Source organism: Canis aureus, chromosome 5 (genome assembly GCF_053574225.1).
Source record: "Canis aureus isolate CA01 chromosome 5, VMU_Caureus_v.1.0, whole genome shotgun sequence".
Taxonomy (NCBI): domain Eukaryota; kingdom Metazoa; phylum Chordata; class Mammalia; order Carnivora; family Canidae; genus Canis; species Canis aureus.
Window position 1 is genome coordinate 74,873,987 of NC_135615.1, and position 25,732 is coordinate 74,899,718.

At 48.8% G+C, this 25,732-nt stretch overlaps 1 protein-coding gene and 2 long non-coding RNA genes across 10 annotated transcripts in view; 2 read left to right on the forward strand and 1 right to left on the reverse strand.

The window, feature by feature from the left end:
* On the reverse strand, nt 1–23,955 carry LOC144314654 (uncharacterized). Of its 3 annotated transcripts, none has more exons than XR_013380504.1 (5): nt 23,579–23,955; nt 2,650–2,767; nt 1,979–2,080; nt 706–731; nt 1–122 (listed from the first exon to the last, which is right to left on the reverse strand). It is a non-coding gene; the product is annotated as an uncharacterized LOC144314654 (long non-coding RNA). The 3 variants fall into 3 exon arrangements; XR_013380502.1 differs by having other exon boundaries at nt 7–270; XR_013380503.1 differs by having other exon boundaries at nt 7–270; nt 2,650–2,796.
* On the forward strand, nt 7–4,661 carry LOC144314655 (uncharacterized). 2 transcript variants are annotated; one of them, XR_013380506.1, is made up of 5 exons: nt 7–625; nt 1,679–1,748; nt 2,256–2,332; nt 2,759–2,811; nt 3,251–4,661. It is a non-coding gene; the product is annotated as an uncharacterized LOC144314655 (long non-coding RNA). The 2 variants fall into 2 exon arrangements; XR_013380505.1 differs by having other exon boundaries at nt 2,759–4,661.
* Nucleotides 19,584–25,732, forward strand: part of PAQR7 (progestin and adipoQ receptor family member 7) — an 11,089-nt gene continuing 4,940 nt past the window's right edge. Inside the window, exons 1-2 of one of the 5 annotated variants that reach the window (XM_077899056.1) lie at nt 19,584–19,993; nt 23,682–23,778. In XM_077899056.1, coding sequence (XP_077755182.1) covers nt 19,599–19,993; nt 23,682–23,778 — 492 coding nt within the window. In that variant the 5' untranslated portion in view covers nt 19,584–19,598. Of the gene's footprint in view, nt 19,994–20,948; nt 21,134–21,935; nt 22,428–23,320; nt 23,340–23,681; nt 23,779–23,967; nt 24,110–25,732 lie in introns of those variants that run through there. The other 4 variants (XM_077899058.1, XM_077899057.1, XM_077899059.1 and 1 more) reach the window with 4 other exon arrangements.

Here is a 25,732-nt window from a genome sequence, read left to right on the forward strand (position 1 = left end):
GGCAGAGGGAGAAGCAGGCTCCATGCAGGGGGGTGGATGCGGGACTCGATCCCGAGTCTCCAGGATCATGCCCCGGGCTGAAGGCGGCATTAAACTGCTGAGCCACCCGGGCTGCCCAGTATCTGTTTTGTCAGAGTGGATTCATTTAAGCTAGGAGTTAGAGCTCCGCCTCAGACACCAGACTTCTAGATCTGAGTCCCTGCACACTACTGACTGGCTGACCTCTGTGCTCCACCTTCCTCTCTGGGCGAGTGATCATGACAGCTACTCCTGGGGTTGGGGGGATTAAATGCGTTAACACATATCAGATGATTAGAACAGAGCCTGACATGGAACAAACACTCTAAGGTTTACTATCACTGTTATTTGTATATCAAAGTAATTCAGTAGAGTTTAGTTGTCATTTAAATGAGATAAATCCTGAGGGCAACTAGGTGGCTCAGTGGTTGAGCATTGCGGACTGAACCAAGGGCACTTTTCCACTTTTTCCTCGTGCACTGTTAGATCCTCCTGTCAGTCTAGAGGGACCTCTGAACCCTGGACTGGAAACCCCGTTGGATTGGGAGCTCAGCCCAACAGAAGCAGAGCTCAGACCAAGAGGAGCTCACCCGGGGCCTAAGAAATGGTGAGAAAGACAGTGAACTCAAAAGGGTTCAAAAGCATGCATGTGCTTCTCATTGTCCTTGAATGCTGTCAGAAGCTCACCTTGGATCCCACTGCTGCCACCAAACCTGTTAAAAAAATTTAACGGAGTAAATCTGAAGATCTAATTGGCTTTATTAGACAATTTACAAATATAGCAACATCTCATCTAACAGGTAGAGGGGAGTTCCAAGGAGCTGTGCAGAATGGAAGGTTTTTAAAGGCAGAGAGGGGGCAGAAAGAAAAAAAAAAAAAAGAATTTATTTGCAAGGAATGCATGGTTTTAGGCCAGGTTGCCCTCCTAAGGGGAAGAGTAGAGGTTTATTATGGGGTAACCTCCTGGTGTTGACCAGGAAGTCCCAGTTGGGCTGGTTAAAGGCTATGTTCCTGAGTCATTGAAACTGTCGTTAGGTATTAAGTCTTGGTTTGCTAAAATAAGGCCTTAACATTAGTGACACCATTTTGGGGCTATGATTTGCTTTCTAACAGAGTCCTATGGCATTTTATGAAATCACTTCTAGTCTTGAAGTATAGGATGTTGACACCCTCAAAGACCTGTATGCCTATGAGGTATTGTCAAGGTACCCACAGAATGCAGGACAAAAACAAGCCGGGGCACTGGGGTGGCTCAGTCAGTTAAGTGTCCAACCCTTGATATTGGCTCAGGTCTTGATCTCACAGTTGTGCGTTTGAGCACCATGTTGGCTCTACACTGGGTGTGAAGCCTACTTAAAAAAAGAAAAAGAGGGGATCCCTGGGTGGCTCAGAGGTTTAGTGCCTGCCTTCGGCCCAGGGCGTGATCCTGGAGTCCCGGGATCGAGTCCCACGTCGGGCTCCCTGCATGGAGCCTGCTACTCCCTCTGCCTGTGTCTCTGCCTCTCTCTCTCTCTCTGTGTCACTCATGAGTAAATAAAATCTTAAAAAAAAAAAAGAAAGAAAGAAAGAAAATATAGCCAACAAAGAGGGCTGTGCCTCTGGGCCTCAGATCTCCTGGGTGATGGCTTCCCTGCAGTCTGCTCTTTTCCCCTTCCTGCAGATGCAGGTCAGGGAGCCTAGGAGGATGAGTCAGGCCCACCCACGGACCTCTGCAAATGCCTCTGGATGATGTAAGTGGATGCTATTGAACGCATGAGTTCACTCCCAAGTGTAACTTTGCCGTGGCCAAACATAACACATTTATGCCCCTGGTTGTGAGATATATATCAGCCCCGGGTTGTAAAGTAAGTAAATAAACACACAAACAGCTAATAAAATGTAAGTTAGATCCTGTCACCCCAATGCTCAGGAACCCCCACAGATTCCCCATAGCACTAAGCATAAAATCCAAAGTCCTCACCATGGGAAGGCCGCCACAGGAAACTCTGATCTTGGGACTTCTACTCTTCCCTGTGCCATCCTCAACACGCCAGCTGAAGCCCGGCTTTGTACCTGTTGCTCCCTGTGAAAATCATACAATGTGGCCTCATCAACCGTGAGGCCTTCCCCGATCACTTCATCTAAACAAGCTGCCTCCCTGCCTCCAGCGCTACTCCCTGCCTCCAGCGCTACTCCCTATTTCCTTACCCAGCTTTCTTGTGTTCACAGTATTCAAGTACATATCTTCTCCCCATTAGGAGACAAGCTTCGGGAGGCTGGGACTCTCCTGTCCTGAGTCCCTGACACCTGGAACGGGGCCAGCACACGGGGCCAGGTGAGGTGTTCTGCAAACCCTTGTTGCAGGAGTTGACCCTGGGTGGCCTGTGACTAGGTCCTGCCCGCCTCTGTCACCCATTGCCAACGAACTCTGATCTGTCTCCAGCTCTGAGGCAGTCTCCCACCAGCTGTCAGGGTGAGAGTGGAAATTTCCACCGGAAGCCTGAGGGACAGCCACGTTCCCCAGCTGGGCTAAGAGGAGCTATTGGGAAATTTCCACAAACTGTGTCTGGCTACGTCATAAAGTGGCCAGGGAGTGCAGGGAGGGGCCAGGGGGCTCCTGAACCAGGAAGGCCATCTGGGTTTACTGTGTACCAGGAGGTGCAGCCTGCTGGGACGAGGTGGGGCTGCTGGGGCGCATCCTCCAACCCTGGAGCCAGAAGAATCATCAGTCAACGTGAGGTTCAATCCCCTTCTCTTCCAGGTGGAGGAACTGAGGCCAGAGAGGGGAAGCAATTCATCCTGGTCACAGAGGAAGTTAGTGACAGACATTGGACTCACACTCACTGCACCCCCTGGGGGTTTGGCTTCTCTTCTCTTTCATTCTTGCCCTCCCGCCTTTCCCTTCCACAGTTCTCCAGCTAACCTTTCTCCAGTGCCACTGGGGCCAGGTCATTGCCACTCTGAGCAGACCCTCAGAGCTGCCTGCTTCTCCTTGCACACCCTGTCCCTGCCACAGACCCTGCTACTCCTCTACAGCTCACCATGCCCACGCTGCCCCCACACCAATGAGATCAAGATGTCTGGGGATGGGGTACAGGCCCCAGTATATTTTAAGGATCCTGGGGTGTTCTCATTCACAGCAGGGTTTGGGAACCACTGGGTCAGCTTTCATTAATGGCACCTCCACCTCCTGTCCCAGAGCCCAAGGCTGCAGATCAGTGACTCTTTTCTTTTTTCCAAATTTACTTTCCAGATTCATGGGTCCCATGAGCAATCCTATGTCCCTCCTGCTCCTGCTCTTTGCCCAGACCTGGGCCCCTACTCTACCTGGATTGCCTGGGCTGACCTGCCTCACTATCACTAGGCACTCACTCAATATTTGCAGTTGATGTTGGCCAAGAGGATCCTTGGCATAAATGAAGGGAAAGGGCTTTGGGGTCAGGAAAACTTGGATTCTAATACTCTCCAGTTCCACTTACTGTCTGGGCCTCAGTTTATTCATCTGTGAAGGCAGATGGGGTGGGGTGGGGGTGTGTTTGTGTGTGTGAGAATGCCTGCCTTGTAGTTTGTTGTAAGGATCAAAGATACTACCTAGTGAGCCCAGCAGCTCACAAACCAGCTGCTCTGGGGACAGGCTGCCCTTGCCTTGATGCTGGGGAGCGGTGACTACTTCCATGGGTGGGAAGCAAGGTGGCTGTGAGCCTTCTGATAAGGACCTTGCCCACAGGGTTTCTTCTAGGACAGGGCAACTGCAGCAGAGCAGTGAATTAGGGGGGAAGCAGAAGCTGAGGGGTAGGGGTCATGAGAGATCAGCTAGGGAGTACCACCACTCTGCCTGAGAATGCGGGGTGAGGTGCCTGGTGGAAGGTTCCCTTGGGAACCCACCAAATGCCCCGTGGGGACAGAGTCAGCATTTGAGTGTCTGCTATGCCCAGAGGTGCCAATGCCTAATGGTAACCACACTAATCAACTTTTTCTAGCCCTGTCTCTTTCTCTGAGCTATCAGGGAGGAGAAGCTTGAGACCAAATAGAACACGAAAACATTGAGAGCAAATAGGACCAGACTATTTATTTATTAGAGAGAGAGAGCACAAGCAGGGGGAGGAGCAGAAGGAGAGGGAGAAGCAGGCTCCTCGCTGAGCCGGAAGCCTGACATGGTGCTCGATCCCAGGGCCCTGGGATCATGACCTGAGCTGGAGGCAGACACTTAACCAACTGACCCACCCAGGTGCCCCAGGACCAGACTTTTTAATACATAGGAGATGAGCCTGTGCTTGTACTGTGTACCCCCAGGATGGAGAAGCCACAGAAGCGTCTTAAGCAGATGCAGGTGTCCCCAGAGAGCTAACAGGGCTCTGGCGAGAAAGAATCGAGGGGCCACCTGTGCCACACTGTCTAGCTCGTTCAATACTGCTTCCCCTGGGGTTTGTCTGTGAACCCCGTCTGTGCCGGGCATTGATGGGCTGCTATCAGATGCCCATGTGGCCTGGCAAGGCCCTTTCTTTCTCTGGCCTCAGTTTCTCTAGCTGTGAAATGCCTCCTTTTCTGCGGGTCATGCCAGACTTTGCCAGTCTGTAAAAAGATCCAAGGTCTCTCCATTCCAAGTGGGAAAATTAAATGTGTCCCGAGCCCAAAGCCTGAAGTAAGGTCTGGTAGGCCTCAGGGGGCCAGTCAGGCAATAGGTCTGAAATCAGGCAGCAAGTCTGAAAAACGATCACCTCTGTATGGTGAGAAAATTAAAAATAAATAAATAAAAAGATTTAAATTTGTTGTTTGAAGGTGTTAATTGCAATGTCATTCTTAACAGTTTCCTTGAGACAAAATTTACCTACTATAAAATTTACTTCCTTTACGTGTACAATTCAATGACTTTTAGTGAGTTCACAGAGTTGTGTGACCATCACCACGATCTAATCTGAGAACTCTCAATCATTCCAAAGTGCCACCTACCACCCTCTGCAGATGCAGCTGCATGTACCTGGGGCCTGGAGTGAGGATGGCAAGTATAGGCAACAAGAATTACGAAGTGATTTAAGCCCCTGAGAGATTGGTGCTATTTGTTACTGCAGCATAACCTGGCTAACCTCATTCTGACTGGTATACAGATTAATGAAACTAATGAGCAGAACATGAAATTATGTCTTCTCTGATTGAAACTATGAAGAACAGTGTCTGAAAATGGGCTGTAAACTTAAGGAAATGAGGAAATTATAGCCTGCTAGAGTATGGGAGGAGGAGATTGTGCGGTAATTGTTTCTCTTTTAAAACTTTTTAAAAAATATATTTATTTATTTGAGAGATATAAAAAGATTTTATTTATTTATTTATTTATTTATTTATTTATTTATTTATTCGAGAGAGAGAAAGAGAGAGGATGAGTGAGAGGGGCAGAGGGAGAGGAAGAAAGAGAAGCAGACCAAGCTGAGTGTGGAGCCTGATGCAGGTCTCAACCTCCCGTGAGATCATGCCCTGAGCCACAACCAAGAGTTGGGCAGCTTAACCGACTGTGTTACCCAGGACCTCCAAATTGTTTCTCTTTTAAGAGAATGTGTCGGGGATTCCTGGGGGGCTCAGCGGTTTAGTGCTCGCCTTCAGCCCAGGGCGTGATCCTGGAGTCCTGGGATCAAGTCCCATGTCGGGCTCCCTGCATGGAGCCTGCTTCTCCCTCTGCCTGTGTCTCTGCCTCTCTCTGTGTGTCTCTCATGAATAAATAAATAAAATCTTTAAAAAAAAAAAAAGAGAATGTGTCTTTGGGTTCCTGGACCCAATTCCAATGTCTTTCTCTCTTTGTGTGTGTGTGTGTGTGTGTGTGTGTGTGGTGACTTCTTACACAACAACGAGCAATTCCCAGGAACCAGTAGGGTATTGAGAATTCAACCCAATTCTGACACTATCTACCCAGAGAGAGCGTCAGATCCCACAGGTTTAGGGCTCAGTCCCACGGACTGCTCCCTTTCCTACATCAGATGCCAGTTGCCACCTGAGCTTCTGACCAACCAGCTATAGATCAGAGGTTCCAATGACCCCCTCTTTGGGTTCAATCAATTTGCCAGCAGCTCACAGAACTCCGTTTACCAGTTTATCAAAGGATATAGATGAACACTCAGGTTAAGAGATAAACAGGGCAAGGTCTGGGTGGGTCCTAGGTGCAGGAGCTTCTGTTCTGTGGAGGTAGAAGTATGTCTGTCCTGTACTTTCAAGATTTTATGGGCCTGATCAATTATTCCATTTCTAGCCCCTCTCCCCTCTCTGGGGAATGGAGGGTGGGGCTGGAAATTCCAAGCTTCTTAAAATGATTTGGTTTTCTGTGACCTGTTCTACCCAAGAGACATCCAGGAGCCCACCTGGAGTCACCTCAATAGAACAAAAGATGCTCCCAATGCTTTTATCACTTAGGAATTTACAAGGGTTGAGAAGCCACCTTTCAGAGATGAGGTCAAAGATAAGTATCAGAATAAAGATGCTCTCAGTGTTCTTACTGCTTTGGATTTACAAGGGTTTCAGGAGCTCTGTGCCAGAAATGGAGCTGAAGACCAAATATATATATATCTTATAATAAATCACGATATTGCAGTGTACCTCCTGGTCTTCAAACACAGATTCCTTATAACAAAACAATCATAAATGTCAAAAGACAAGATTGGGTACATTCAGGATGGTATGGCCATAGACATACTGGGACATTACTAGAATCTCAATCATTAACACTTATCCAGTCCATTATCATATCATATGACAATGTGTCCCAGGGTGAGGCCACTCAGGTTTGCAGGCTTTCAATTCCATCTTGTCAGGTTCCAAAAGCAGGACAGCAATACTAGTCTAGCAGGTGCCTCACCTCAGTCGCTTCCTGTTTATATAGGGTCAGGTTACACAGACACAGAACTACATGGCCGCTTCACCACCAGGCAACACAGCTGCATTCACTGTGAGCCCCAATTTGACAGATGGGGTGAAGGCACATCTGTCCATTCAGGCCCTTAGGAATTTTGACATAAGATTAAAAGCACAGTTACTTTCTTGCTTAGGAATCAGGGGTGCTTGGGTGGCTCAGTTGGTTAAGTGGCTATCTTCAGCTCAGGTCATGATTCTGGGGTCCTGGGAACAAGCCCCGCATAGGGCTCCCTTCTCCCTCTGTTGCTCTTGCTGCTTATACTCTCTCTGTGTGTCAAATAAATAGATAGATAGATAGATAGATAGATAGATAGATAGATAAACAGATATAATCCTAAAAAAAAAAAAAGAGTCATCCCTGCTTCCAGCTCTGGTAGTCAAGCCCTGGCCCTATGCCCACTGTATCAAAGAGAGGGAAGAAACAGCTGAGATGATGTGGAACAGAGAGTACCAGCACCCTTTAAACCCCTTCTTGCCCAGATCTAGGAGAAAAACAGAGAAATCCATCCAGTGGGGACACTCCTTGAGCCCCTCTCATACTGTGAGCCAGCCCTTCATGGAAGCCACCCTCATTTTAGATAACCAGTCTTGCAATGGCCCATATTCCAATTCTCTATCAAACTAGTACTCTGACCAGAATATCTCTCTGCCTGTTATTGGACATTATCGGCTGTAAAGTGTGTTCCTTGGTCCGAAGAAATGGTGATCAGCTTCCAAATGGGTGCACTGCCTTCTGTTCCGGTTCTTTTACCGTATTCTGAGCATTTGCATCTACCACCGAGTAAGCCAAGCCTCCTTCATAGCAGCATCTATTCCTGTCAGGACCCGTCTGTAGCCCCTCCCTGCCCCACCAAGCCAGGCTGCCAGCAACGCCTCCCTTGGCAGATCTGATCAGGGCCTTCCCACCAGGGAATCGCCCACACGGCCACCTGCAATCTCTGCCTCTTTGGTTGGTGGACAGGACCCCTGTGCCTCAGAGGATGCAAAGGGAGTATGTGAGATTCAGCCCATGTCTGCAGCTTCCTCATGGATCCAGATGGTCACCCTAGGGGAGTGCACCAAAAGAGCCACTTGGTTTTTTTTCTTTTCTTTTTTTTTTTTGCCACTTGGTTTTTCTAATCACCTTTTGAACCTGGGAAGGGGGCTTTTCTGATGGGCATTGACATGTTTTACTTCAGTTGGCCTCTTAAATTCCCAGAGCGATTTTCATAGGCCTGAGCCCCCGGGGGCACCCCCTTAACGGTCCAGTTTTCCACTGCGCATCTCCCCAATTCTTACATCACTGCCAGGACCACAGCGTGTAGTTCAGTCCATTGAGCTGATTCATTCTTCCCTTCTTCCATCAGAGTCTATCTGCTGGCCTAATGAGGTAGCTTTCCAAACAGGATGCTATATATTCATCTGGGAGCTGCCATCCATAAACCAAGCAGCATTTTGTTTAATCAAGAGGTATTTGTAGGGGATCCCTGGGTGGCGCAGCGGTTTGGCGCCTGCCTTTGGCCCAGGGCGCGATCCTGGAGACCTGGGATCGAATCCCACGTCGGGCTCCCGGTGCATGGAGCCTGCTTCTCCCTCTGCCTATGTCTCTGCCTTTCTCTCTCTCTCTCTTTCTCTCTGTGACTATCATAAATAATAATAAAAAATAAAAAAAGAGCTATTTGTAGGGCACTGTCCACATGGCAATAGATCCTGGCAGGTGGTTCCGAAGTTGGTCCTAGGGGAAAAGAGGCTACCCTGGTGTAGATGGTGCTTACTTGCATTCTCCCATTGGCGTGCTCCTGTAGAAACCATTTGCATTTTATTTTGAGACTCTTCTGGGCTCTGCCTTCTTTATTAGTGTTTGTCTGACCCGATATCCCTGATATCACCCAGACATTATGAGTATCTCAGGCCTCATGATTATCTATTATCTTATCAATATCCTACAGTCATTGGGGTAGCTTGAATTGATGATTGATAGCAAGGTTGTAAATATCCCTGAAAGGAAAATTCTCTAATCCAAAGTCCCAGTAGTCATTGCTGGGAGGTGTCCACAAGCTTTGGACAGAAAGCCTCAGGCTGGGCTCCACAAGGGTTATCATACAGAGAATTTGTCCTTATGAGCATTCCAGAGCATCCCACACCATGTGGGCTCAGGCAATCCTACTAATCCTCATTTAATGTGACTACTTAATATTGCTTGAAGGGCAGATTTACATGCCTTTCTGTTTTATAATCTAGATAAGGGAAATGTTCCCCAGCCAGATGCAATGTCCATTCCCAGAATATAATCAGGTGAGAAAGACATTTCACCCAAACCCTGTTTAAACATTCCCATTTTCGTAGTTTTATTGGCTATCACATTTTTCTGTCTCTCAATTTAAATGTGGCTCACACCAGGGCTTCTGGACCACAGCATGTGGAGCTCCCGTGTCAAGGAGTCCTGAAAAGTTTTCTCCAACACTCCCTGACCATTTTGCCTACTTTTTGTGCAAAAGGCTTTGGGTCTCCATTTTGTGCAAAGGGACCTTGGCCCTTTGGCCAATCTTTAACTTTTTTTTTTTAACCTTTAACTTGATTAATCTGCTTGCCCACAGCCATAAGCAAACGCGATTGCTGCTCATTGGTTTCTCATTGCAATCTCTGCCTTGAGGCTTTTATTTTTTTTTTTAAGATTTTATTTTTTATTATTTATTTATTCATGAGAGACACAGAGAGAGAGAGAGGGAGGCAGAGACACAGGCAGAGGGAGAAGCAGCCTCTACGTGGGGAGCTCGAGCCCAGGTCCCCAAGACCACATCCTGGGCTGAAGGCAACGCTAAACCACTGAGCCACCCGGGCTGCCCTGCCTTGAGGCTTTTAATGTTTCTCCAGACTGGGATAGACTGGACTTGTTTGAAGTACTTTAATATTGAGGGACCAATGGGGGTCCTTTTGCCCACCCAAGCTAAAAGCTTTGTTTCAACCCCATCAATGTCCATTTTGTTCATCCCATTTGTTAATAACCATCCAAACATTTCCACCCTATGGATGAGTCCTGTGACTCTCCCCTCTCTGTTTCCTCTTCATTTTGCTTCTCTACCAAGATTCACTTTATTCACCTTTTTTTTTTAGATTTATTTATTGAGAGAGAGTGTGTGAGTGGGGGGAAGGGCAGAGAGAGAGAATCTCAAGCAGACTCTCTGCTGAGTGTGGAGCCTGACATGCGACTCCATGCAGGGACCCTGAGATCAAGACCTGAGCAGAAGCCAAGAGTCAGACCTTAATAGACTGAGCCACCTAGGCGTTCTTATTCTTTTCTTTTTCTTTCTTTCTTTTTCTTTCTCCTTTTTCTTTTCTTTCTTTTAAAAAGATTTTATTTATTTATTCATGAGAGACACAGAGAGAGAGGCAGAGACGTAGGCAGAGAGAGAAGCAGACTCCCTGCGAGGAGCCCAATGCAGGCCTCGATTCCAGGACCCCAGGATCACGACCTGAGCCAAAGGCAGAGTCTCCTCAACCTCTGAACCACCCAGGAGTCCCTAATCACCTTATTTCTTTTTCTTTTTTTTTTAAGATTTTATTCATTTATTCATGAAAGACACTGAGAGAGACACAGAGAGAGGCAGAGCGAGAAGTAGGCTCCATGCAGGGAGCCGACATGGGACTTGATCCCGGGTCTCCAGGACCATGCGCTGGGCTGAAGGCAGCACCAAACCACTAAGCCACCGAGGCTGCCCAATTTCTTAGAAAATCTAAAAAATTCCATTTTGTTGGGAAGAGTCCTGGACTTTCCCTTCTCATCCTCTAATTAACCTACTGGTTTGATTAGCATCTAGAAGACCCGTAAGGGGAAGTTGAGACAGAACATTCGATAAGGCTTCATGAAGTGTTTGTCGGTTGCAGCAGTTAAGATTATCTGAGGTGCCCATGTGAAAGGGGCCCCCATAGCTACAGAATTCACCAAGACTTGGGTAATGAGCATGTTGGGTAGGTAAATATCCAGGTGGTCCTAAGCTGTTCCCAAATGATTTGCATGCGAAGCATATCAGCTGCTTCATCTGGGGTATTCTACTGGCATTTATGGGGCAAGACGACAGTCTCCCTTCTCAGGGTAAACAGACCTTACAGCGGCTTGTATCCAGTCCACCAGGTTGGCTGTTCCCTCAGAAATAGTCCCCCTGTGTACAGCTGTCTGTCATGTTCCATACTGAGCCAAGGCGTTGCATAAACGCAACGTGTGCTCCCACTCTTCGGCATCCAAACCAGAGATACTGTCCTGAAATAAGCTACACTCATAATCCATTTTGCTAAAGCTTCCACAGGGACCCAACGGTACAGATCCACAAAACAAAGCTCTCTTTTGCACTGCATCCTCTGTTTTCAGTGGTTTCTTGGTTTTGTCCTTCCCCCACATTTGTTACCTTTTTGGTGACCCGAGGTCTGGGAGGTACTTTCTGTTGTCCTTTGTGGGAGTGGAGAAGGGTGGGGGGGTGGGGGTTGAGGCTTGTGGCCAAAGCTCAAACAACAATAACCAAAGAATATTTTGCCCTTTTTCCTATTAGTTTGCATTTCTTTAGGCATCAAGTGAGCCAACCCCTAAGGAGCTGGATCCATCTCTAAATTCCATCGGTGACTTTTATTTTTAGTAATGGAGCAGGGCACAGCTGCAGCTCCAGCCCATGGGTGACCACATGGCCACCCAGGGATCAAAGGTTTTTCACCCCCAGCCTTTCATCTTTCTCTTCGCAAAACGACATCTTTCCAAGAGCCAGGGATGTTCTAGCAAATCCCACTTCACCACCACCAGCTCTCTTGGGCTCTTGGACCCAATTCAATTCCAATATCTTGGAGGGATTTTCCACACAACACCAAGCAATCCTCAGACACCAGCAGGGTGTTGAGAATTCAGCCCACTATCTACCCAGAGAGTGCATCAGACCCCACAGTTAAGGGCTCAGTCCCACAGACTGCACCGCTCCCCCACTTCAGATGCCAGTCACAAACCCGGGTCATCACCTATGCTTTTTTTTTTATTTTTTTTAAGATTTTATTTATTTATTCATGAGAGACAGAGAGAGAGGCAGAGACATAGACCAGCAAAATAGGTTTATTCAGAAATAACAGAGAATTTCAATTTGGGACATGCAAGCTATGGCAAAACCATAGGCAAGTTCAACAAACAAAGAGAGGAATGTTATTTTGAGAAGAAAGAGGAAGTTGAGAGGGGCAGTTTTGAACAAAAGTCCGTTGTAGAAAAGCACAAGGGTAGGGAGATGACCATTTCTTATCGGCTGAGTTGCTGGGGTGGTTTCTCCGGGAGATGCGATCTTCATCTTTCCCCTTGGGGCCTGTTAATGATGATTCTTTCCCCTCCGTGACTCTTCTAGAGATGTGTAATTGGCCTGAGTGGTGGGGCTTCCCCTTCTATTTTCCTTACTCCATTTAGTGAAGTTTCCTCCTTTTTTTTTTTTTTTTTTTTAAGATTTGTTTATTGGAGAGAAAGAGAGAGAGAGAAAGAAATAGAGAATGAACAGGGGAGAGGAGAGAAGGAGACTCCCCCACTGAATCAGCAGTCCAGTGCTGGACTTGATTGATCCCAGGACCCTGAGATTATGTCCTGAGCCGAAGGCAGACACTTGACTGAGCCACCCAGGCCCCCCAAGGTTGAAGAGTCTTTCTGGAGGTGTCTTTTCCAATAGACAAACTCCCCCAGTTGCAAGCTGCGTTAAGGTCTTTGTCTAAGGGCTTCCTCTTCTATTTTTCTTAGCCCAGTAAATGAATAGGGGTGGAGAAACTAAGGAGAAAAGGGTGCATAACTCTCAAAGAGCCTAAACAAAAGGTCCAGAGACAGGAACCTGTTGAGGCTTCTCAGAGACCCCTCCATCTGAGCTGTTTTAGTGCTGCCTTCTAGCAGGGGGGGTTGAGCACTGAGACTGTAGCTCTGGTGTCTATAAGGACAGAGAGATTCACTCCCAATCTGGAGAGTGGTTTCTCTGGGCTGAGAAAGAGGAAGGGCTGGGCAGGGCCTTAGACCCCCACACTAGGAATTGGGAGGACGTTGGAAAGACTGGCTGGGGGGCTGAAGGTGCCCAGAGCACCTGAGTGTGTAACAATCTTTTCTCCACTGTCTTGGCCCTTTGCAATAATAGCAGAAATGGAGGGGAGTGGGGGGAGGTTATTTTGTTTAGGGGCCTAGATTTACCAGAGTGAAAGTTAACTTTAGCCATTTTTTTTTCTTAATCTGTTTAATATTTTTAATCATTCTATTACTTCTAAATTCTTCCACAAAAGGGCACTGCAGTTCTTCAGTTTATTGCAAATAAATCTTAAAAAAAAAAAAAAAGCCAACCATAATATTGAAGCTATAATACAAATTTTTAATTACTGGCACTATACTATAAAGCAAAACAAACATTTTATTTAAGTAAAACAAGGTTAATATTTCACTGGGGAATATATCCAACACATTTTCTTTCTCTATAGATCTACATCCAATGGTGGTATTTTATAGGCTAATTTCAAAACAAATGCATATTAAAAAATGAAAGGCATGTTTTGCTCAGGAATACTATTGTACACATATCATATGGGTTGTTTTTACAGCAGATACTAGTTTGCCAAACTTCAATGGCCAAACACAATGCTGGGAGTTTGGTATTATCCACCTAGTTGTTTCTTGCTGCCCTGGATAATCTGGCGGTGAGTAATATTGAGAAACCACCTTGTTGCCACCATTTCTCTTCTTATAGGTGACTCCACTGTGATAGGCATTCATCCTCTTAAGATGCAAGGCCTAGCAAAAAGCCTCCTTAATCTGTCTTTTCGCTTTGTTTACATCTTTTTCAACTCTCTTCCAGTCAATCTGCACATAGTCAGTGTGACTGGCCATCTGAAGAAGAAGAAAACCACCACCTACTGCAGTCTCTGCAAGCTTTCCAACTTTCAGGAACAAAAATCCTACACACCAGCCAGTCACTCCACCCATTACAATCTGGGTGGCTACCGAGTATTTTTCAACCATAGGTCCGGAACTGTGGCCAAACACTCAATTCCACCAATGGTGTCTTCTTGCATACTCAGTTAAATCCAACACTTCAATAAGACTCGTCATCGCTTTCATACTCTTGGGGAAGGGGGGTTCCGGGTGGCCATGATACTGCCCGCGGCCTAGCCATTTTCTTTTTAGTGACTCATCTAGAGTGCAAGTGAGCTAGTTTACTAAATTAACTAAATCTGCAGTAGACATAGTTTCTCACTTCATCCGGGTCCTTTTACTTATTTATTTTTTTAATATATATTTTTTAAGATTTTATTTATTTATTCATGATAGACATAGAGAGAGAGAGAGAGAGAGAGAGAGTGGCAGAGACACAGGCAGAGGGAGAAGCAGGCTCCATGGGACTTTATCCCGGGTCTCCAGGATCAGGCCCTGGGTTGAATTGAAGGCAGTGCTGAACCGCTGAGCCACCTAGGCTGCCCCAAGGCCTGCAGGTTTTAAACACAAAACCAAAGTGTTAGGCATCCAGGTTGAATGGGTGCTGGCAGCATGGGCAGTGAAAGAATTTACTCAAGGCAGAACAAAAGAGATATAAGTTTCTTGCGTACACCGCAAGGGAGTGGTGGACATGACAGCAAAGGAGAGACTGTCTGCCAGGAGGCAGTGGTGGTGGCGAGGGGCTATAGCTACAGGGCAGAATGAGAGAGTATGGGGATGCTTGGGAATTGTCCTTCTCTGGTACCTGTGCCAAAAGTAAGTAAGTAGCCCATGGATCAGTTAGGGCCTTGTGGCTTAATGAACCTGTTTGCATCTTGGTGGTTGCTGTGCTTCCTTCTGCCTTGCTCAGGTTTCCATTGCTCAAGGCCATTGCCTAAAAGTGGCCTCTACACACGGGTCCCAGAGGGGGTTGCCCTCAAAGCATTTTGATAACTGGGATCTCATTTCTTGCAGGGTTTTTGTTTTGTTTTGTTTTGTTCGTTTGTTTTTTTAATATTCTAGAGAGAAAAAAAAGTGGGGGAGAAGAAAAGGAAAGAAAAGAAAAAGAAAAATTTCCAAACAGCACCGTCTCAACAGAAACAGCCTGTTCCTGATTCCTGGTGGAATCACACCAAAGGCCAGCACAGTTCCAGTAGAAATTGTTCCAACAGGAATAGTGTTTTCCTGTTGGCCAGAAAAGGAGTCCGACCAAAGGCCAAAGGAGTACTCTCAGAAAGGACAAAGCCTTTAAAACATCCTGAATAGGGCAGCCCTGGTGGCTCAGAGGTTGGGCGCCACCTTCGGCCCAGGGCGGGATCCTGGAGACCTGGGATCGAGTCTCACGTCGGGCTCCCTGCATGGAGCCTGCTTTTCCCTCTGCCAGTGTCTCTGCCTCTCTCTCTATGTCTGTCATGAATAAATAAAATCTTTAAAAAAAATAATAAGAATAAGAGCCCTTTCTTACTCCCACTGTATGTACAGTGTATGTACAGTGTATGTACAGGAATGTTCAGCCATAAGTAAGAAGGAGGAAGATGTTCATGTGCGTTCATGTGCAAACAAGCAATGGTCTCCCAGACGATTAAGGAGGAAAGGAAGGCAGCAAACGCTGAATGGTACGCTGCATTTGTGTACAAGAGAGGGGATTTGTGGATGTGTGTGGAGTCAGCACATGAGAGTCCCCCAGGGAGGACTTGTGACAGCTCCCATCGTCCGTTTAGACACTGTCTGCAGGCTGGGTCTTCTTGTCTTGCCCTTGTGAATCCAAGAGCATATCTCATGATGTCACTGGACACTCAGATAAAAGAAAAGTTTCCAATCTCTGTAAGTCATGAAAGAGTAAGAATCACAGCTTCAGACTCTTCAGATTTCCTCTCCCCCTAGCCTAGGCCTGTCCCAGGGGGGAAGACAACTTCTTCCCTCTTTCTTTCCCTCCCTCTTTCTTTCTCCCTCTTCCATTATTCTCTGTTGAGAACCTGCTGTGTGTAAGGAACTGTTCTCATCCTATTTCAGATCGTATGTCATGGGGTGCTGAATGCTCTGAATCATATGTCATGGGGTGCTGAATGCTCTGAAGGAAAATATGGCTGAGAAGGGTTCCTAAAGTCTAGGAGGATGGGTTGGAGGTAGGGTTGGGTGCCAATTTATGGAGATGGTCAGGGAAAGCTCCTCAGATAAGGTGACATTTACTTATTTTTTTTAAGTTTTTATTTTTTAAGTAATCACTACACTCAAAGTGGGGCTCAGACTTACAAACCCCGAGATCAAGAGTCACATGCTTTACTGACTGAGCAATCGAGGCACCCCATCAGATAAGGTGACATTAAAACAAACAGGCTCAAGTCACCATGCATGGAACCGTCCACCCCTGCTGAAGCTGAAATCTGACGAGCTATCTTGTGTTTACCTTGCTGGGGACAGTCACTGTGGGGCCTCATCTGGGGATCCCTTGAGGAGGGCCAGCTGTTTACAACGGCTCCCCTGGTCCCAGGACACCCCAGGACACCTTCGGTCTCTGTGCTGAGGCCTCCTTGCCCCTGCAGGAGACCTTCTCTGGTGGCATAGTTCTGGCCTGGAGCAGCACACACCTGCTGAGGCCTGCTTTCCTGGAAATGCATTAGCTCCCTCCCACCACTGCCCTCTGCTCTGCTTCTACCGCCAGCCTTTCCCCCTTGGGATTCTTGGGCAAAAGTCTCATACCTGGCCATGGAGTCCCAGGGGAAACCCCTCACCTCTTGGGCTGCTCTCCTTGAAGCCCCCTCACCCTATCCCACCCCTCTAATCTCTGACTCCAGGATAAAGCCCTCCTACTTAGGCAAGCCTCTACCTACCTTTCAAATGCCATCTGCTGCCCTGAGACTCCTATGCTCCAGCCCTAGAACATGATGGTTCATTCCCTACACTTACCCACCGTTCACATCTCTGTACTTTTGCACATGCTGTTCCTACTGCCTGGAAATTTCTTCCCCTCCTCATGGCTCAGAGAACCCTTCCTCATCCTTGTAAGGCTCACTCCAAGTGGACTCTAGGCAAAGAGTTTCTGTAGGCAATCCATGTCCCCTGCACTGTGCCCCCACCACACCACGCACAGGCTGAGATTGTGGTCTTGGGTCCAACCCCCTTGTTTGAATCCTGGCTTTGCTATGCGTATGAGTCAGGAATGGCTGCAATAATGCTGTGTAACAAATCACCTCAATACTCGGGGCTTACAACAAGCCTTGATTTTTCTCCTTTATTGGCGGGGGGGGGGGGGGAGTGAAGACCTGAACCAGAGAAATTGGTTGAGCTCATTTGTTGAGCAGGCACGATATGCCAGGTGCCGCGAGTACTTGACACATAGGATTTAACTTACTCCTCACACCAACCCTATATGGAGGGTACTGACCTGTTTTAAGGTACATGAACTAGATATCCAGAGAGGCTACAGAACTTGCCTGGGATAAGTGGCAGAGCTAAAACACACTCAGGTGCTTCACCACTTGCTGCCCCCAATGAATGGATGCTCTTGTTTTGGGGAAAAGATAAGAATGAGGGATCCCTGGGTGGCTCAGCTGTTTAGCACCTGCCTTCAGCCCAGGATGTGATCCTGAGGTCCCGAGATCAAGTCCCACATCAGGCTCCCTGCTGGAGCCTGCTTCTCCCTCTGCCTGTGTCTCTGCCTCTCTCTCTGTTTCTCTCTTATGAATAAATAAATGAAATCTTAAAAAAAAAAAAAAGATAAGAATCAGTTCAGAATCATTCGGGGCCCACACCCTTCCTCTTACTTTGGGTGCACTGAAGCCCTTCCCGATGGCCTCCTAGCCCAGAGCCTGATTTCTGAGGCCTTTTGACTCTCTAGGCCTACCCAGGAATCTGGTCTCCCTGGAGACCCCGATCTTCTGACAGCTGGATGATGCTCAGCCTGCTGGCTAGGTTCCCCACCTTCCTCTTCTAGGTCCAGACTCAAAGGATTACAGGGCTCTGGGCTCTTGGACGAGTGGAGTCATTGGGCCTCCCTCAGGTGGCTGAGCTGGGGGAGGGCAGGAAAGGGAGCTGCCCTGGGGCTGTTCTCACCCTGCTTGGGCTGGAGGAGTTGGGGCACAGCAGGGGAGGGAAGGAGTCGTCCTGGTCCCACATCTTCACTCCTTGTCACCAGTACTGTGCAGCAGATAAGAGCTAGGCTGGATCCAGGCCTGCCACTAGCCAACTGGGTGGCCTTGGGCAAGCAGCATCTTCCTGAAGGAGTTTCCTCATCCACGAAATGAGATTATGAAAGAACACCCTCATGGGCTTATAGCGTGTGGAAAGGGCTTTGCCTTGGGCCAGGCACTTTTTAAATTTTAATCATTCAGCTCTCAAATATCCCTAGCCAAGTTTCAGGGTGAAGTGATTCCTGCCCCCCCGCCCCCCCTGCCCTCCCAGCACACCTCCAGATCCATTTCTCAGAGCCTAACTGCACTGGGAGCTATGTGACCTGGAATATATCATTTCTCCCTCTGGGCCTCAGTTTTTCTGTCCATAAAATGGAGGTCATCACACTCAATTTGTAGGAATGGATGAGGCTAAATGAGATAATATAACCGTCCTATGTTCCCTTTTTGATCCCCAGGCTCCCAATTTGTATGATGGGTCAGTAGGGTTTTCTGGCTCAGCGGAGATGGTTTGGCAACTATTTAGTGCACATGGCAAGAATTTAATAAACTGTAGCTTTAAAACTTTGTTTTTTTAAAACCATTGCTTTAAAAACGTGTCCAGTACAGAGCAGGTGTTCCAAAACTGGAAGTGGAGATTAAGTCACAATCCAAGTTTTAAATTTGTATTCACTATGATAGAATATATTCCATCATATAGAATATAATTTCCATGATATCCTTACTTGTCATTTCCTATGCCCTCCCTGTTCTAAATGATTGGATCCTTTATGCCACTTTTTCTATCTACATGGATATTAGAGATTTAACTAATTCTTAGGGTGATTATGATTATACATATTTTGTTATGCTATAACAAGGAAAAATATACATTCCTCTAGTATTCATTGCAGTTGACAAAGAACCTTCATACCCACTGTTTTATTTATTTATTTATTTATTTATTTATTTATTTATTTATTTATTTATTTATGATAGACACACACACAGAGAGAGAGAGAGGCAGAGACACAGGCAGAGAGAGAAGCAGGCTCCATGCACCGGGAGCCCGACGCGGGACCCGATCCCGGGTCTCCAGGATCGCGCCCTGGGCCAAAGGCAGGCGCTAAACCGCCGAGCCACCCCGGGACCCCGATACCCACTGTTTTAATTGTCCTAACAACCTGTCAGGTATTATTATTTGCATTCCAGACGTGATAAACTTGAGGCAGAGAAAAAGAGACTTGCCCAAGGTCACATGGTGAGCTGGGGGTGGCCCCAGGACTTGGATCTCCTCATCATGCCCACGCCCTACACAGTTTCTCTGAATGGACTTAAAGCTCCCTGAGGCAGAGCAGTGTCCCCTCTTAGACCCTCCCCTCTCGGCTCTGCACCCATCAGGCTGCGTGTGGCCCAGATGGGGTCACAGGTCCAGAGGAGTGAACAATCCCTGCTGGGGTTTGCTGAGGGATCCTTCACCCTTTGGGTGCTCCCATCCTGGGGGGGAGATGTTACACTGGGGAGTAGAAAGTGGGGGGTTTTAATAGAGGTTCAAACATCAGGCCTTGCGCTGGCCAACCCGGGGAAGCGGCCCACGGGGCGGGCTGGGGTGGGAACATGAAGACGGGGGTGCAGAGGCGGGGTGGGGCTCCCCAGGCCAAGAGATGAAGATGGGGGCGCCAGGCCCATCGCAAGCACAGGAAGCCTCGCGAGCGGAGGCGCGGGGACCCGGCGGCTTGGGGGGGGACCCCGCGGGCGCACCGGGCGCTCCGGCCACACCCGCCCGCGCCGCCACCCCGACTCCGGAGCTGGGGCTCCGCGGCGGCGGGAGCGGGGCCCGCCCAGCGGGGGGCTCGGGCGAGAGCTTCTGCTTTCCTCCGGCACGTGGGCCCCCCGCACCCCCGCGGCGCGGCGCCCCCGTGTGGGGAGCCCTCCAGGCCCCGCCCGCCGCCCCGCCCCGCCCCCTGCGCGGCCCGGGGCGGGACCACCGCAGCCCCTTTATCCGCCTCAGGTCCCGGGGCGCTCAGGGCCGGGATCGGAGCCGGCCGCCCCGCCGCAGGTACCCGGGCGCTCGCGGGGGGCGGGGGGCGGCGCCCCCGGTGAGAGCGGGAGGCCGGGGGGGCCCGCTGGAGCCGAGCACCGGGGGCGGGGTGCGCAGGGCGGACGGCGGCCTGGGCGGGCCGCGGTGGCCGCGAGCGGGAGAGGCCGGGGGCTCGCTGCTGCCCCTGCGGGCGCGTCTCGGGAGGCTCCGGGGCGCGAGGGGCGCAAGTGCCTGGAGCTGCATGGTGTGAGGGAGGCGCCCCGCTTGGGGGACGCCTAGGCGGGCTGGGATGCGGAAGCCTGGCTCGGGGTCGGGGAGCAGGGAGGTTCCCCGACCCGGGAGGGGGAGGGGGGCCCCACATCGCCCCTAGCGCTTGCCCCGAGCCTGCAGGCGTTGGGGACCCCCAGAGGTCCCGGGGGCCGCCCGTGCAGGCCTGGCCTGATGAGGGGCCTGGGCAGGCCACGGCGGGGGAGGCGGAGAGTTGGAGGATCCCCAGAGCCTGGCTGCACCTGGTCGGATGGTCCAGGCAGGACCTTAGGTTTTAGCTCCTGCGGGACAGGGTTCCAGCCCCAGACGGCAAGGGGCTTGTGCCACCTCTGAGCCTGTTGGCGAGAGGCCGCCGCACTCCAGCCTCAGTTTACCTGAGCGGAGGGGCTCTCGCTGGCCGGTGGTGGAAGCTGACCCCCTTTCCCATCCCGTGTGCTGGGTGACTCCAGGCAGCTCGCCCAACCTCTCTGAGCCTGCTTTCCTCTCACTGGTTCCTCCTTGTCCTCAGCATTAGTGAGTCTCAGTTCCACAGAAGGGCTCCTTTGAGTTACTGACTCTACTCTGATCACAAACGGAGGCCCAGAGCGCAGTGACAAAAAAACAAAAATGATTTCCGTTCAGTTTTGGAAGAAGTGGAAGGACTTTTTTTTTTTTTTTTAACACATTCTGCCGAGTTGGGGAATTGGTTTGCATTGAGGGAGGTGACCCAGTTGCTGGGAGATCGGGAGGCCAGCCAGGGATGAAAACTTTGTGTAATCTGTGGCCACCCACTGGATGCCTGGGAGTTGACTGCAGGGGATGAAGGGCAAGAGCACAGGTTTGAGAGTCAGATGATGTGCCTCGCCATTCTGCTTCTTGGGCTGTGACACCAGCTTAGGTGGAGGTTCAAAGGTGATTTGAGGAAGACATGAAATGTGTGCGAAAGTTCTTCGTAAACAGCAAGCCACTGTAAATTACTAATGTCAGTGCCTAATCTTATTAATAATATTTTGGGCTCTTACATGACATTGTCCTTGCAGGACCCCGCACGAACATTTATCTCTAACAACTCCTGTATTAACACAGGTCTAGTTTTGCTATTATTGTTGCTGTTATTATTATTTTTAAGTAGGTGCCATGCCAACCTGCGGCTTGAACTCACAACCCTGAGATCAAGAGTCACAGGCTATACCTACTGAGCCAGCCAGGCTTCCCTGCTGCCTTAACTATTATTTTTATCTGAGGTTAGACTTTGTCTTTTCTGGCAAGATAAAGTTGTCTTTAAGGGAGTGTGCTGAAAAATCAGGGCCCAGAGAAGCAAAAATGGATATTTTGTGTGCCCAGATGGAGGCAAGAGAGAAAGTGGAATTATAATCAGTTAATACTCCTAATAGTTAGGAATTTTTTCCTTAAGCTATTATGCTCCAAGTGGGCAGGGTATTAATATCCTTAGTTCTTACTCTTAGATGTTAATTGTCTGGGCTATTGGTTCCATGAGGGATGTGTTTTTTTTTTTTTTTAAGATTTTATTTTATTTATGAGAGGCAGAGAGAGAGAGAGAGAGAGAGAGGGAGAGGGAGTGGGAGAGGGAGGGAGAAAGAGAGGCAGAGACACAAGCAGGCTCCATGCAGGGAGCCCGAAGCGGGACTTGATCCCCGCCTCCAGGATCAGGCCTGGGCCAAAGGTGGCGCTAAACCACCTTTGGTTGGTTGAGCTACTGGGGCTGCCCCCTGAGGGATGTGTTTTAACTGCTTTGTTCACTGCTGAAGTTCCAACACCTGGCACACAGTAGGCCTAAAACAATTAGAATGTCTCCGGGTCTGATGGGCCCTTTGATGTTGCTGATAAATTTATTCTCTCCTTTGATATTCGGAGAAACAGGGCCAAGAGGGGTATCGAATTGTGACTTGTCCTGTGACTTGTCCGAGGTCACACAGGGAGTGAATGGCTGAGCCAGGACCAGAACCCAACAAAAATAGCAGGGTCGCGCTGTGCCGGAGCCAACACCTTCCATTTAGAACTTTGTTTTGCTTTCACAAGAGCCCAAGGGGTAGCTATTACTCTCCTTCGATTATGAATGAGGAACTAGGCTCAGAGAGGCTAAGGGACTAGAAAGCAAAGTCACACAGCTGATAAGTTTCAGACCTGAAATCCCATCCTCACATAAAAATGGGGACCTGGCTTCTCTTGAGATAGTCTGCCGGAGGTGAGTGACACCCTCTCTTGGGATGTCAGCTGTCTACACTTCTGCACAGTCAGCACCTGGGTGGCTTCTCTGGGGCTGGGTTTTCCCTGGCCCATAAGGCATTTCATTTGTGTGGCTGAGCCCAGTCGGGGCAGGGAGTCTGCTTCCTCCACCAGCCCTGTAGCGTTTTGCCTGCCACGTGCACTAAAGTCTATGGGACGGATATAACCCAGGGCTCTCCCACTTGGACATCTGTTTACGGCCCCATCCCATAACCCTGTTTTGCCCCCAGGAGTTTAGAGGACTCTTTGACTGTATGTCAGGTGGAGACCAGGAGGAACTGGGGCAAGCCTTGGTTGAGGAGCTAGATGAGGAGGTTGACCTTGTGTTTAGGGAAAGAGGAATGTGAAGGGGGAAGGCAGAGGAAGACAGAGCTTCTCTGACAGGAACTCCCACTTGGGCCCTGGAGATCTCAGTTCTGAGGCTCAGCCAACCTGGAAGCCTCGAACCTGCAAGACCTGCCCTGGCCAGGCCACATGCCTTTTGGATCACCTGCTAGTGTGGTCCACCCCCTTTACCCTCCTCCTGGGGGATGGAGCAGCTGAAATCAAGACTCTTTCCCTGGTGGCTTCTCTTCCCAGCGCTTGTCTTGGGTCTGTGCAGCACAAGTACGAATCTTTAGGGCTCTGTGAATCTAGAGGGGTTACTCTGAATGGGCTATGCTGAGGAGAATTCAATTATTAAATAAGATCAGTGTCCCCAGAAGTTCAAACTCTAGCCAGATTTCCTGGTCCTTGCATGCATCCTCAGAGAAAGGAAAACGTCACAAGAGACACAGTTAACTCAAGACCCCAAATCCAGTGGAACCAGCTATGAAGGCTAAAAAGAAGACAGTTTTTTTTGAGGATGTCAACCAAATCTCTTGGGCTGGGGGTAATTCGAATACTACTACCATTAATAATAGTTAGTTACTACTACTATTAATAACTAACAATAGTAGCATATTTATCCAGTCCCTAAACTGTGCTAAAACTTTATTCTAATGAGTTCAATCTTTACAACAATCTGTGCTGTAGATATTATAATTCCCATGAGGGAGCTAAAGATCAGAGAAGGTGAGTCACTTGTCTTAGCATGTCACAGCTAGCATGTTATGGAGACAGGCTTCAAACCTGGTTTTTCTGAATCTGAAGTCCCGTCTCCTTCGTGAGCCTTTACGGTGTCTGTTTTCTCCTTTATTTCTAACTTCTTTCCATTATGATTCTTGGTGAATAGGGAACAGAAGCCAATCCAGTTTGCCTGGCCTCCATCAACCAGGCCCTGGTCACCTGGTCTCAGCCCAGCTTTGCCCTCCTTGCTGTGTGAACCTTGGGTAAGTCACAACATTTTAGCCAGCCTTGGGTTTTCCCAGATGCTTCATGTGGTGAATGCTGAGCTTCCTTCTGCAGCTGAGGCCGAGGTAGGAGGACAGTGTTTAGCTGGGGATTTGACCAGTGTGGGAATGGTGTTGTGGGGGAGGGACAGGTGGAGGTTTTCTTCAGCCCCACCCTCTGGTGACATCACATAAGACACCTCCAGTCCTTGGAAGCCCCGCCCCTAGGGACCCTCACCTGTGGAAGTGCCACCCAGTGCTTGGCATCTGGTGAATTTGCCCAGTCCCACAGCGGAAGTCATCAGTCCCCAGGCTCGAAAAAAACCCCTAGGTAACCTAGGTTTGGAGGGGGCCATGGAGGGTGGCCTGAAATAGGCAGGTCCTGGCAGCCTGGAGGGGCAGATGGCTCAGAGGATTCTCTGAGGGTGGCCGGTGGATACTTACCTCCTCCTTCCAGCTCATGCTGGACCCCACATCTGTTGCTTTCCCCTGGACTCAGAGCCCCTTTCCATGGAGTCAGGAGATGGGAACCAGTTCTGAAAATAGACCTATCCAGATGGGATGGGGCCTTGGGGTGAGATCTAAAGGAAGTAGGGAGCAGGATCTCTATCCCAGTATGTAGCCTCTGGGTTCTGTGCTTAGGCCCCAAATGTGTCTGGTGGAGGAGGAGGGCCCCGAGTAAGCTATCAGCACCTGAGGAGTAGCTATAAGCTAGGGCTTCATTGGTAGAGAGCCAGTGGATGGCTGGTAACGTGGGGAGACTGAGGTCCCTGGATGCATGATGCATGCCAGTTGCTAGAAGACTAAGGAGATAATTTGTGGAAAGGTGAACACCAATAAAAAATAAATTTATAAAAAAAATTTGTGGAAAGGGCCTTGGCTACCTGCTTTAGACTATTATTTTCTTTCTTTCTTTCTTTCTTTCTTTCTTTCTTTCTTTCTTTCTTTCTTTCTTTCTTTCTTTTTTTCTTTCCTTCCTTCTTTCTTTTAAGATTTTTTATTTATTCACGAGAAACAGAGAGAGGCAGAGACATAGGCAGAGGGAGAAGCAGGCTCCATGCAAGGAGCCTGACATGGGACTTGATCCCAGGTCTCCAGGATCATGACCTGGGCTGAAGGCAGGGGCTAAACCACTGAGCCACCCAGGGATCCCCTAGACTATTATTTTCTAAAGTAGTTCCATGGAATACAGATTGGCATGACAGGAGGCAGGGTAGTGTGTGTGTGTGTGTGTGTGTGTGTGTGTGTACACACATGCATGCGTGTGTGCATGTGCATCTTGGGGAAGGAGCGCCTCTAACCTCTCTGAATTTCAGTATCCTCCAAAATAAAATGGGCATAATGCCTACCTCAACAGGCTAGTTATGAGAATTAATTACAACAAGGTTATAAAGAGTGAGCATATAGTAAACACTTACATTGCAGCTGGCTTTATAATATAATTATCACCAGGAAAAGAATCCTTGGTCAGGTAGGCTTGACAAATGTGGGTTCAACAAAGTGAAGTGGCTTTCTTTGCTGCAGGACTTCTCAGAGCCTTTAATAGGCTGTTATGACTTGGGAAGTTCTGAGTGGGGTATGGAGCCTTGGACTAGATTCGATGGATCACAGGGACCCAGGAACTAGGCCACCATCACACATTATCATTCCAGGGTCCTTTTCCCTTGTCGTGGAATGGGAACCTTGCTGGATTGGGCAACTCCGTAGGAGGCCTTCCTGTCTCTGGACTCTTGTTTCCTCAATGTAAAACAAAGGTGCTGCATGAGACACTTTCAGAGGCCTTTTCTGGCTTCCCGAGGTTCTGAGTTGGAAGGCCAGAGTTGTAGACAAGGGTAGAGGCTCCCCAGTCTCTTGGGGAGGAGAGGGCCTCCAGAGCTGGCTCCTCCATTAGCAAGGCAGGCTAGGAGGCTGTCATGGGTGGAAGTGGCCAGCAAGGTCTGCTTTCTAGCCCTGA